At 42.6% G+C, this 13,237-nt stretch overlaps 1 protein-coding gene across 1 annotated transcript; it reads left to right on the top strand.

Annotated features, from left to right (window-relative positions):
* The first annotated feature begins 671 nt into the window (after nucleotides 1-671).
* tmem254 (transmembrane protein 254) lies at nucleotides 672-7,826 on the top strand. The gene is made up of 4 exons (NM_001146387.2): nucleotides 672-786; nucleotides 2,017-2,120; nucleotides 5,664-5,723; nucleotides 6,954-7,826. Exons 1-4 carry the CDS (start codon nucleotides 700-702, stop codon nucleotides 7,075-7,077), a joined length of 375 nt encoding a protein of 124 aa, NP_001139859.1. The 5' UTR covers nucleotides 672-699; the 3' UTR covers nucleotides 7,078-7,826.
* Nucleotides 7,827-13,237: the final 5,411 nt, after the last annotated feature.

The raw sequence follows: 13,237 nt of genomic DNA, 5'->3' as shown, positions 1-13,237 counted from the left end.
GTTTTACATGCAATGATCAGTGAGTCATGTAGCTCAATTTTTAATGGTCATATAGTACATTTAAATTAAATGTATGTTCTTAACTAAGCATGTATGTTCTTAACTAAGCAGACTAAGCATGTATGATAACTAGTTTGACCAATTTTCCATTTGACTAATGGTGAAATTACCAAAAAGTGATTGATTCCTTATTGTCATGTAGATAGAGATAGCTACACTATGAGGATCAGATTGTAAATACCTTAGGTCCCATGACCATTTTACTGTAGATCCAATAGTTTAGATCTAGTCTACCACCATTAGCCACTTGGATGGATAATGTCCCACTTTTACTGAGCTTTAATCCTATAACTTTGAATAAAATAGACGAAAATCATTGGCAAATACATTTACTTGCCAATGATTTTCGTCTATTCTATTCAAAGTTGTAAATGTATAACAGATCAAAAATACATGCACACATACAATGCATGCACTTTTAACTTTTCTATTTATTTTAGTCAAGGCTATTCCTATTTCGAAATAAAATAGCACTTGTCTCAAATCAATATTGAACCTTGGATATCATATGACTGATAAAGAAAGATGGACAGCACGCTACTCTAATCCCATTCGGAGACAGCAGTCTCGGTACAAAAGCGTTCCACTGTTTTTGTTGCACGTGTTCATTTGAGAGCGGGACAAGTTAAAAACGCCACCATGGCCAAAAGCGATGGGTGTCATTATTTTAGAAGAACCAGTATTTTTTGGATAACTACAGTGGCGCTTTCGCTGGGATACTTCACAGTAAGTCAAAGCCACAAAACGTGGATGGTTTTGAAGCAATACCACCGCAATTATAAAGCAAATTGTTGAGTTGACTGTGCCACAGCCACCGTGTAGTAAACATAGCCAAGGCGTCACCACGAATGGACTCCGTGTGGATTTCAATTTTACTCGGCCAACTTTGTCTTTTATTCAGACATTTGTTTTTTGTTGTTTATTATCCAATTCCCGTGAAGTCCATGACGAAGTAGTACCGTATTTAGCTTATGAAGTTAGCCTGGATGTTGCGCTTGCAATGAAAGTGTATCAAGGTCATCAACCCTGCGAGTTAAATATGAATTATTCCTGCTGTAAGATCCCGGCAAATACAATTCATTTGAAAATGTGTAATTAATTGAAAAAATAAATAATATATTGTATAGTTGCCGTTGTAATTACCGACTTTTAAGCTATCTATTATTGCAGTTACTTGTGGGGTGGGGGTGGGGGGAGTGGAAGAATGTACCTGCGCTGCGGAATGGAAAGGATCGAAAGAGTTCCATGATATTGTAACGTTAGAGAAATGTCAAAGGCTATCTAACCAGGTCTATTTATCAGCAATAGATAACCCTATAGATAACGCATTATGTTTGGAATGTGGGGAAAGGGTGAGTTTAACCTAACATAGCAGGCGTGAAAAGATCATTTGGGTGCCCCCCCAAAAAAATATATGTCTCTTAGTAGTTTAGTTCTATTCTGGCTAAATAATATCCCCTCATTGACACATCATTTCCCCACCACATCTATCGTATGCGTTGCCTTCCTCAGTCATGTAAATCAGAGGTCATACTAATGTCAGGATATGTGTGCCAACACGGGAACCCCAGTGACAACTGCTTGCTAGGACTGTCAGCGAAGCTAAATGAGTTTGGCTATATCCGAACAATGATGAGCCAAAAGTGGAGAGTTAGTGCACAATGGCCTCTGCACAAGCTGGAAGCCCTCTGGAATGTATTGGCCTGAATAGTCTTTTTGTTAAGCATGTTGCAACCTGTCAGAGGTGGACATAATATTCAAAACTCAATGTTACAGTGACCATGTGATTATATTAGAAAATTACTTGGATGGGGGACATGTGTACCTAATTAATGTTGTCAAAAGTTGTGGAAGCAATTCATGTGTACTTGGCACTGTTTATATAACATGGTATTTAGTGAAAACTGTGTATTCCATGAACTGACTGTCTGGCTGCGTCTCTGTTCTGTGTTTCAGTGGACAGTGTTCTGGCCACAGCAGGTCCCCTATGACAACCTGGGTCCACTTGGTACCCTGTCCAGATACCTGGTGGACAATTACCATTCTCTCATGTACAAAGGGTAAGTTAGTGTTTCTCCATGATAATGTTTACAAGATTCTGTCATCAAGTAGTATTCGTCAAAATGTTGGCCAAACAAGTTTATAGTCAGAATGAGGATAGTCAATGTGAAATTGAAAGAAATGCTGAATGAAACTGCAGTTACAATGTAAAGCACATGCAACTGCTACAGTTGTTAGTCCTAACTCTGTAATAACCAATCATTTTAGATTTAGCATGCAAATGAACAAGGAATAATTACTGCACTGGGTAGGTTTGCCAGCACACCATATCGCTGTAAATGAGATTTCGAATGATGTGCCAAGTACACACAGAATACAGAGGCTTGGTCAGTCTGCATAATCCACTGTGTCCCACCATTTTCACAACATTTTCAAACAGTGTAACACTTCCACTCATCAACCACATACATGACCGCTTATGAAATATCAAAGAAACACTCACACATTTTATATCTGCACAAAACCAATGTGTTTTCTGTTTTTGAATCTCTAATCAATTGCTGTGGTGTGGGACCATTACACTGTAGCTAGAGGAAGTCATACAATTATTGGTCACTTGCCTGAAAAAAATGTAAGACTGTTTTTAACCTCTATGGGCTAGGTGGGACGCTTGCGTCCCACCTACGTAACAGCCACTGCCAGCCTGTGGCGCGATTTTCAAAACCTTAAAAATCCTATTACTTCAATTTCTCAAACATATGACTATTTTACAGCCATTTAAAGACAAGACTCTCGTTAATCTAACCACACTGTCCGATTTCAAAAAGGCTTTACAACGAAAGCAAAACATTAGATTATGTCAGCAGAGTACCAAGCCAGAAATAATCAGACACCCATTTTTCAAGCCAGCATATAATGTCACCAAAACCCAGAAGACAGCTAAATGCGGCACTCACCTTTGATGATCTTCATCAGATGACAACCCTAGGACATTATGTTATACAATACATGCATGTTTTGTTCAATCAAGTTCATATTTATATCAAAAACCAGCTTTTTACATTAGCATGTGACGTTCAGAACTAGCATACCCCCCGCAAACTTCCGGGGAATTCGCTAACATTTTACTAAATTACTCACGATAAACGTTCACAAAAAGCATAACAATTATTTTAAGAATTATAGATACAGACCTCCTCTATGCACTCGATATGTCCGATTTTAAAATAGCTTTTTGGTGAAAGCACATTTTGCAATATTCTAAGTACATAGCCCAGGCATCACGGGCTCGCTATTTAGACACCCGGCAAGTTTAGCACTCACCATAATCATATTTACTATTATAAAAGTTTGATTACCTTTTGTTGTCTTCGTCAGAATGCACACCCAGGACTGCTACTTCAATAACAAATGTTGGTTTGGTCCAAAATAATCCATCGTTATATCCGAATAGCGGCGTTTTGTTCGTGCGTTCCAGACACTATCCGAAATAGTAAAGAAGTGTCGCGCGCATGGCGCAATTCGTGACAATAAAATTCTAAATATTCCATTACCGTACTTCGAAGCATGTCAACCGCTGTTTAAAATCAATTTTTACGACATTTTTCTCGTAGAAAAGCGATAATATTCCGACAGGGAATCTCCTTTTCGGCAAACAGAGGAAAAAATCCCAAAGGCGGGGGCGGTCGGGGTCACGCGCATAAGCCCAGTGTCCCTTGATCGGCCACTTGAGAAAGGCGATAATGTGTTTCAGCCTGGGGCTGGAATGACGACATTCTGTTTTTTCCCGGGCTCTGAGCGCCTATGGACGACGTGGGAAGTGTCACGTTAGAGCAGAGATCCTTAGTAAATGATAGAGATGGAAAAGAAGTTCAAGAAATGGTCAGACAGGCCACTTCCTGTAAAGGAATCTCTCAGGTTTTGACCTGCCATTTGAGTTCTGTTATACTCACAGACACCATTCAAACAGTTTTAGAAAATTTAGGGTGTTTTCTATCCATATGTAATAAGTATATGCATATTCTAGTTACTGGGTAGGAGTGGTAACCAGATTCAATCGGGTATGTTTTTTATCCAGCCGTGTCAATACTGCCCCCTAGCCCTAACAGGTTAACCTCTTGGGGCTAGGTGGGACGCTAGCGTGCCACCCGTGGTGCACTCCATCAACAGCAGGTGCATTTCAAGAGCGGCAAATTTGAATCCAAATAAATGTCAAAATTCAGATTTTTCAAAAATACAACTATGTTACACCATTTGAAAGATAAACATCTCCTTAATCTAACCACGTTTTACGATTTCAAAAAGGTTTTACGGCGAAAGCATAAATTTAGAGTATGTTAGGACAGTACATTTACAAGAGTTGTGTGTAATGTTTTGTCAAGTCAAAGACAGGGTCACCAAAACCATAAAACCAGCTAAAATGATGCACTAACCTTTTACAATCTCCATCAGATGACACTCCTAGGACATTATGTTAGACAATGCATGCATTTTTAGTTCTATCAAGTTCATATTTATATCCAAAAACAGCGTTTTACTATGGCATTGATGTTGAGGAAATCGTTTCCCTCCAATAACCGGCAGTCAAGTCAGCGTAACAAATTAAATAATTAAAATTAGAAAACATTGGTAAAATATTATATTGTCATTTAAAGAATTATAGATTTACATCTCTTGAACGCAATCAACTTGCCAGATTTAAAAATAACCTTACTGGGAAATCACACTTTGCAATAATCTGAGCACTGCGCCCAGAAAAATACGCGTTGCGATACAGACTAGACGTCATGTTGGGGAGATCTAAAATCGAAAATACTATGTAAATAATCCATTACCTTTGATTCTCTTCATCAGATGTCACTTCCAGGTATCACAGGTCCATAACGAATGTAGTTTTGTTCAAAAAAGCTCATCATTTATGTCCAAAAATCTCCGTCTCGTTAGCACATGATGTAAGCCAGCCGGACTTCTCGTCATGAACGAGGGGAAAAAATATATTTCCGTTCGTTCAAACATGTCAAACGTTGTATAGCATAAATCATTAGGGCCTTTTTTAACCAGAACATGAATAATATTCAAGGTGGACGAATGCATACTCTTTTATAACGTATTGGAACGAGGGTACCCAACATGAACTCGCGCGCCAGGTGTCTAATGGGCCATCATCGTTCCATGGCTCTTGTTCGGTCAGATCTCCCTCCAGAAGACTCAAAACACTTTGTAAAGGCTGGTGACATCTAGTGGAAGCAATAGGAAGTGCCAAAATATTCCTAAACCCCTGTGTTTTTCAATGGGATAGGTTTAAAGTCAATACAACACATCAGGTATCCACTTCCTGTCAGAAAATGTCTCAGGGTTTTGCCTGCCAAATGAGTTCTGTTATACTCACAGACACCATTCAAACAGTTGTGTTTTCTATCCATATGTAATAAGTATATGCATATTGTAGTTACTGGGTAGGAGTGGTAACCAGATTCAATCGGGTATGTTTTTTATCCAGCCGTGTCAATACTGCCCCCTAGCCCTAACAGGTTAAAGAAAGCTGTTAGACATTGACTAGAAACATCCTCATTCTGAATTTTGGGTGTTCCTCTGGGTTTCAGATGGTGGGCAACCTGGGTCATCCACGTGGCAGAAGCCCTTGTTGCCATGAAGGTCTGCAGGTAAGATGGATGTTCATATATCCATGTCTCCTCTAAGGGGTGCTATTGTTCTGCTTTCTATCTGTCTCCCTCTAGTGACATGCTATCACACCTACTTTAAAACCCCTGTAGGTCTAATCATTTAGATCGCAATATCCACTAAGCTTACATATGTAATTGTTTTAAGATGGTCATAAAATGTATAATTTAGCCATTTTAATTTAGAATTGTAGGACCCTTGTCGTTATAAAACAAATATTTGATAATACATTGAATTTGGCCTTTACTGCTATAGCCCAACACAATGAATAACACATTGATAAATGGCAAAACCAAAAGTAATATATATATATATTTTTTTATTATTATTTTGACCCATGTTTGGTGACATTATTTTTGGCACATTTTACCCCCTACGCACTTTTAGCAATTTTTACAGCCCGTTACTGGGTTAACCTTCAGACGACTCCCCTGAAGTTTGTGTGCGTCATAGAGCAGAACATCTGGCACCTTCTTGTTTGGGAGTCTCCCCTTTCGATATTGGGGACCTATTCGTTTGTAGTCAGTTTTGTGAAAAGACCTCTGCGAAATGAGGATGTCTGCGACAGAGTTCAGACGACTGCCGTGAAGCTTGTGGATGTCGTAGAGCCAAAACACTGTAGTGTTTGTGAAAGTCTCCCGTTTTGGCATATTAGTTACTTAGCTCACATGGTTCGGGTTTTACAGATGATTTCGTGACAATTTTCTCATCCGGATCCTCTCGTGTGTAGAAAAAGGCCACTTTCATAAGCCCCATGTTATGGAATAGGCACAAGCCTTATATCGGCAGAAAGAGGGGATTGAGCTACAGCCTTTACAAGAATCGGTGTCTCTAGCATAAACACACGGGGAGCTAATCGACTCTTAAGGTGTTTAAGCCTATGTTTTGACTCATGTTTCCCAAAGGTCAAAGAGAATTGAAGAAGTGGGAGTCATAGAGATACTGTTGACTGTACAGAATACAATAGTTTTATTGTGATTCTTCTAGTGCACCATCCCACATCATGTTTTGTTTTGACCAGAAGGGGGCATGGTATAACTGCATATCTAGTTACATTTAAGATCTTACTATGCACAGCCTTCTGTCTCCCCTCTTCATATTTGCCCATTTGGACTCTACTCAATACCTTAAGGGCCATTGTGTTGTAGTCACTGACACTGAACCTGAGACTAAACTGCTGCCTGTCTGTGTGTGTGTCACTCTCTTCACAGTGACAAAGGGGTGGACGGCACAATGACACGTTGCCTCTGGTTTGTCCAGACGGTGCTGTTTGGCTTTGCGTCTCTCGGCCTGCTTCTCAAATACAAACCTGACCACAGGACCAAACAACACTGATGCCACAAGGAAGACCCTGCTGCAGAACAGAGTCTATAATCTTTATAGACTACACCACCACTTCCTCTACAAATAATGAGTGGCCATGGCATGATGTGAACTTTTATCTGCAAACTGTTTTATCTGTTCAGGAACAAGATAGTAATTTGTGATTCCAGATTTTTTTTTTACAGTGCCCAGAGAGGACCATAAATAAAATAACTTACATCACTGTGATTGTTAAGGACCTTTAGACCTTCTGATTGAACAGTAGAAACATTCAAGCCGTCAGAACTCTTCATCTTACAATACATAGCTATTGTGAAGCTTCCCACCACACACCCAACATTCCTCAGAAAAATAAATGCAATTTTTTTATCCAGAGCATATTTTAGGACAGAATGCAATGCACTGTTTACACAGAGATTATCACAAGGTTCAAAATGACAAAATATTTTCTGTTTTATATCATGATGGAAAAGTACCAAGTTTTCCTACAAAATGTTTTCTAATCATGCTAAAGCATTTTCAAATGTTAAGTTCAGATCACCCATTTTAATCACCGTTTACATTGCTCTATCTTGTTTTAATGATGAAGGACTACAGATGTTTCTTAACTTTCCTTAGATTACATTAGATTAATCCATTTGCCTTTAAGCATGACCATGCTGGGAATTAATTCACAAATTAATATAGATAAGGGATAAGATGAGAGATGAAGAGTGAAGTTGTCTAATTTATAACGTGTGACAAATAAAGAGTGATTGATGAACAAACTTGGCTGTTTAAATCTACTTTATTTTTGTCCACCTTTGTCTATCATACTGTCTACATCTTGAGTGCTTGGACAGCCATGATGAGGACATAACGTCATGGCGTACTGTCCCACAGAATCTCTTGTACAGGGCCTGGTTTCTCAAAAACATCTTAAGGCTAAGTTCATCTTAGAACCATACAGTGGTGAGCCGTCATTTAGAGAAGGTGGGGCTGTGAGCCCACATTTGTAGCAAAAAAAAGCCTGTTTTGCATGTTATTTTGGCATTAATACGTGTCACATATCAGTTTGCAAACAATGTAAAGAAAAAATATATATCATTGAGTTAATAACGGCGCATACAAACATGGTCTCTTTTTTTGCTTTCTTGAGTAATGCAGCTCCAAAATGCAGGTGTTTCAGCCTAGCTCAGTGCTTTCTGTGGTGGTGGGGCAAGCCAGCAGAAAATACAGAGCGTTGCGCAGTGATTGGCTCAGTGTTCTGTCACTCATGGGGACACTACGTCACCGCCAAGTCTAAGGGTAGAGCTCGAAAACTCAACCCCCTTGGGTGCTGCTATAGAGTAACATTAGAAGTGCCCATCCAAGAAGGCTCAAGATCATTGGCCACAGATAAAATGACGTCAAATCACGTTATATCTATAGTAGCTTTGATTGGACTGATCGTGTCAACATCATACTTTCAAAATCTTAGCAAGCAATCATCTTCATGAATCAAGTCGACAATCTACTGGCAAATCCTTTTTAATCCTTGTCATATGAAGAGAAATAATGAAGAAAAATTACAGATAAAACATATCAGTGCTCATCGGCCATTTGACATTAACATTACACAACAAGTTGGAAATGGAAGTGGTTTGGAAGGAATCAGTGCCTAACTGCAAGCATTGCAAAGCAATCAATAGCCTGCTATTCAGTGGAGTGACTGTGTGGTCCCAAATCTAAGATTAAGGGTTTCTTTTCCTAGTTTACAATTATACACATTCAACATTGGCCATGCTATCAATGAAGCATGATTTGTGCCTCACTCAAAACCACTGTTAACTTGGAACGGCAAAATCTGACTTTAGTGAAAAATGAGCTCCGACTGGGAAAATACATTTTGAACTTTCATCCAACTCGGAATTGTAAATCGGGAACTCGGTCCTCTTTCTAGAGCTACGACCTGAAGATCACTGACATTATCATGATTCAACCTTTTTTTCTGAGTTTCCAGTTGTCTTAAAAGCACCATAAATCCAGAGAATGCCAGACTTTGATGACAAAGTTTGATGAGAAAATTTGCCCACTATTTGCCCACTGTTCAAGTGAGCACAGCACAACAAGGTGAGTCCAAAAATGTCTTGGATGCTGCTGCGTAAATTATGTAATATGCCAGGGAGATGTGTATACTGCAGCTAAGAAAGTAATACTAAATGTATGTTGTGTAGTAAGCTGTTAGTAGCCCATGTGCCTCACCCTAATAATTTGGTCTATTTTCACCTTTTGATTTCGCCTACTGTTCTGACTTGGTGGTGCACATAGCCTATAACCTGTTTTAGAGAAATGTAATCATCGAATATTGTAAGAGCTTTCACTGTCTGCTTATATGCCCCTTTATTTATCCTATGGTTCTGACTTAGTGTACAAGGAGAACACTGTAAGAATGGCCCATGTTCTGAATTCTGTCGCTGTACATTTCAAAAGTCCTGAGCAAGTAATAATGTTGACTACGTTAGCCCTAGCTACCTCATTAATGTCTTAATTGAAATTACGGATTGCCTCTTATCCGCTTGTCGTCCCCTTATGCCATAGTTTGTACATCTCAATTGTCAGTAGAAACCACATTTGTTTAAGCAAGTCAGCCATATCAGCTATGTTTTTTTAAAGGGCAGTAAATTAGGCTGAATGAACTGTAGCAGTGGTAAGGTGCTGGGTCTCTGCTTTGGGACAGCTTTATGTAGGCCCTTTGTGTTTGTGGGCAACGTTTATCACCGTTTTAGTGAAATTAATGTATTGTTTAGTGTTGTGTAGTGGCTTTAATGGCATGCATCCCACCATTTTTTTGGTTTGTTGCCCCAACAAGATTTACATGCTAAAATCGCCACTGGAACCATATGGTTCTAACAATGAACTTAGCCTTAAGATGCTTTTGGGAAACCGGGCCCAGATGTAGATTGTTAAAGTACAAAGAGCTTCACCACTCCCAAGTGAATCCATACATTAAAATGAGTTCAGTGGGGTTTGCCCTCACCCTTCCTGTAGTGCTGTCCAAATGAGCTATTTTTGTCAAACGTACTATAGGTTTTGAGTCAAGAAGTGTGTACTTTTCCACCTAAAACATTTGAGATGATTTTATATCATTATTTTATGTAGCCAACTGTCACAGCAGTGGAGATGGGTAACAACTGCCTTCGTGGTGGAGACCCTGCTATGTTTTAGGTGGGAATGTACACATTTCCTGACTCAAACCCGATAGACAAAAAGAACTCATTCGGACAGGCTCTTTCAATAAAACAACGAATATGTCCACACTTCGCGGATTTGTGAATCATGAATTCACTGGCAACGGAGCAGAGCGAGGCCTGCATCCAGCAACGTAAACCCATTTTTGCAGCAGTTTCAGTACAGCACTACAGGGAGAGCGAGGGTTAGAGGGCAAACTCCACTGAACCAGTTTCAATGTATGGAATCACTTGGGAGTTCTGGATGTTGAGTAAACTTCTCCTTTAATAAAAGGTCAACTTTTTTATATGGCATATGCCCTATAACCTTGGGCAAATTGAGACACTATACAAAGGGAAAGACATTTTAGTAGGTCAGCTATATTTCCTTATATAACAAGGTCATATAGTTATGATAGAAGAGAACAAATATATTAATTAATTTAACACAGGAAGTGGTAACACTTTGACACCCAGTGTCATAACACATTATGACACGGTCATAACATGTCATAAATTGTCCTAACATCTGACAACTTGTCATAACATGGTCATAACACTGTCATGACCCATATATATATATACACCTGTTGTGACATATATTGCGTTATTTTATGGCTGGTCATGACACCTACATAAGAGGGTCAAAACCCACATTTTATCAGGTATGAAGGTAAGACCCAGATGCAGACCGCGTATTCCATCCACCCCAGCTGCTGGCTTCAGGTGGTGGAGTTGGCGGACACCAGGCAGCGCAGGGTGGTCTCGAAGTCTTGGTTGGCATGCTCCGACTGGCCGTTAGACTGGGGGTGGAATCCGGAGGACAGGATGGCCGATGACCCAATGAGGGTGCAGATGCCTTCCAGAACTGGGACGAGACCTGAGGGCCACGGTCGGAGACCATGTCCACAGGCAGTCCATGGATCCGGAAGACGTGCTGCACCATGGGCTGGGCTGTCTCCTTGGCAGAGGGTAACTTGGGGAGAGGAATGAAGTGGGCAGCCTTGGAAAAGCGAGCCACCACAGTCAGGATTGCGGTGTTGCCATCAGACGGGGGGAGAACCGTGACAAAGTCCAGGGAGATGTGAGACCAGGGGCGATGAGGGACGGGCAGAGGTTGGAGGAGGCCAGCCGGAGTTTGTTGAGGGGTCTTGTTCCGTGCACAGATCATGCAGGCAGCGACAAAGGCGGTGACTCCGGAACCATGGTGGGCCACCAAAAGTGTTGTCGCACGAAGGCCAGGGTCCGCCGGGAGCCCGGGTGGCAGGCAAGCCTGGAGGAATGGGCCCACTCCAGTACAGCGGACAGCATCATGCATGAATATCCGGTTATCCGGTTATCCGGCCCCCCCCCCCCCCCCCAGTGTTCAGCTCGGACTGCAGTGCCTCCAGGATCTGTTTCCAGATACCCCAGCTGAGTGCCATCGCCAGGCACGAGGTGGGAAGGGTGGTCTCGGGCTCTGGGGTGGTAGCCATGGGGTTATTGCGGCGAGACAAGGCATCCGGCTTTACGTTCTTGGACCCCGCCCGGTAGGAGAGGGAAAAGTTGAGCCGGGTAAACAGCAGGGCCCATCTTGCCTGCCTGGAGTTGAGGCGCTTGGCGGTGCGGAGATACTCCAGGTTTTTGTGGTCAGGCCACACAATGAACAGATGTTCCGCTCCTTCGAGCCAGTGCCTCCATTCCTCCAATGCCATCTTTATCGCGAGAAGCTCCCGATTCCCCACATCGTAATTCCTCTCCATGGTGGTGAGGTGGTGGAAGAACAAGGCACAGGGATGCAGCTTAAGGTCCAGGGCAGAACGTTGGGACAGAACAGCCCCCACTTCGACATCCGAAGCGTCGGCCTCCACCACAAACTGACGGGAAGGGTCCAGATGAACCAGGATCGGAGCAGCGGTGAAGCGGTGTTTAAGGTCCCGGAACGTCTGGTCCACAGCCGTGGACCACGTGAATGGAACCTTGGTAGAGGTGAGGGCAGACAGGGGGGAGGCCAGGGTGCTGTAACCCCGGATAAAGCGGCGATAAAAGTTGGCGAACCCCAGGAAGCATTGCAGCTGCACCCTGGATGTAGGCTGAGGCCAATCCACCACCGCTTTCACCTTCTCGGGATCAGAAGGCGCTGGAGAACCTGCCGGATATGGAGTACGTGTTCTTGGGGTGAGCAGGAGAAGACGAGGATGTCATCAATGTAGACGAAGACGAACCGGTTCAGCATGTCACAGAGAACATCATTCACCAGAGCCTGGAACACGGCAGGGGCGTTGGTGAGGCCAAAGGGCATGACCAGATATTCGTAGTGGCTGCTGGCCATGTTGAAGGTGGTTTTCCACTCGTCCCCCTCTCATATCCGCACCAGGTGGTAGGTGTTGCGTACATCCAGCTCGGAGAACACAGTGGCCCGCTGGAGCGGCTCGAAGGCCAAGGAAATGAGTGGCAGCGGATAACCGTTCTTTACCGTGATGTCATTGAGTCCCCAGTAGTCTATGCACGGACGCAGGATCTTGTCCTTCTTCTCCACAAAGAAGAAACCTGCGCCAACGGCAGAGGGACAGATAAATCCAGTAGCTAGGGAGTCCCCAATGTAGTCCACCATAGCCTTGGTCTCATGTCCCGACAGCAAGTACAGACGCCCCCGGGGCGGCATGGTGCTAGGGAGAAGGTCAATCCCGCAGTCATAGGGGCCCTGCAGCGGAAGGGAAGTGGCCCAGGACTTGCTGAACACCTCCCGGAGGTCCTGGTACTCTGCGGAAATGGCGGAGAGATCAGGAACCACCCCTAAGGACCCAGGAAAACGTCCCGGGGCAGGTTGCGCTGACTTCAGACAATGGGTGTGGCAGAACGGACTCCAGCCCATGATATCACCTGTAGACCAGTTGATGAGTAGGTTGTGTCGCTGGAGCCAAATCTCGGGTGCTCTCGGCCACAGGACCGTTGGGGACTTCCGGGATGACTCGGAGGTGAGGTGGAATCCCTGGACGTGCGAG

Source organism: Salmo salar, chromosome 01 (assembly GCF_965601325.2).
Source record: "Salmo salar chromosome 01, fSalSal1, whole genome shotgun sequence".
NCBI lineage: Eukaryota > Metazoa > Chordata > Actinopteri > Salmoniformes > Salmonidae > Salmo > Salmo salar.
This window is presented reverse-complemented; position numbering and strand designations above follow the sequence as displayed.

What these genes read in the sequence shown, in the direction of transcription:
- tmem254 (NM_001146387.2), top strand. Translation starts at nt 700, where the DNA reads ATGGCCAAAAGCGATGGGTGTCATTATTTTAGAAGAACCAGTATTTTT. An exon ending in TTTCGCTGGGATACTTCACA is followed by an intron (nt 787 to 2,016) that starts GTAAGTCAAAGC and finishes TCTGTGTTTCAG; the next exon opens with TGGACAGTGTTCTGGCCACA. An exon ending in CATTCTCTCATGTACAAAGG is followed by an intron (nt 2,121 to 5,663) that starts GTAAGTTAGTGT and finishes TCTGGGTTTCAG; the next exon opens with ATGGTGGGCAACCTGGGTCA.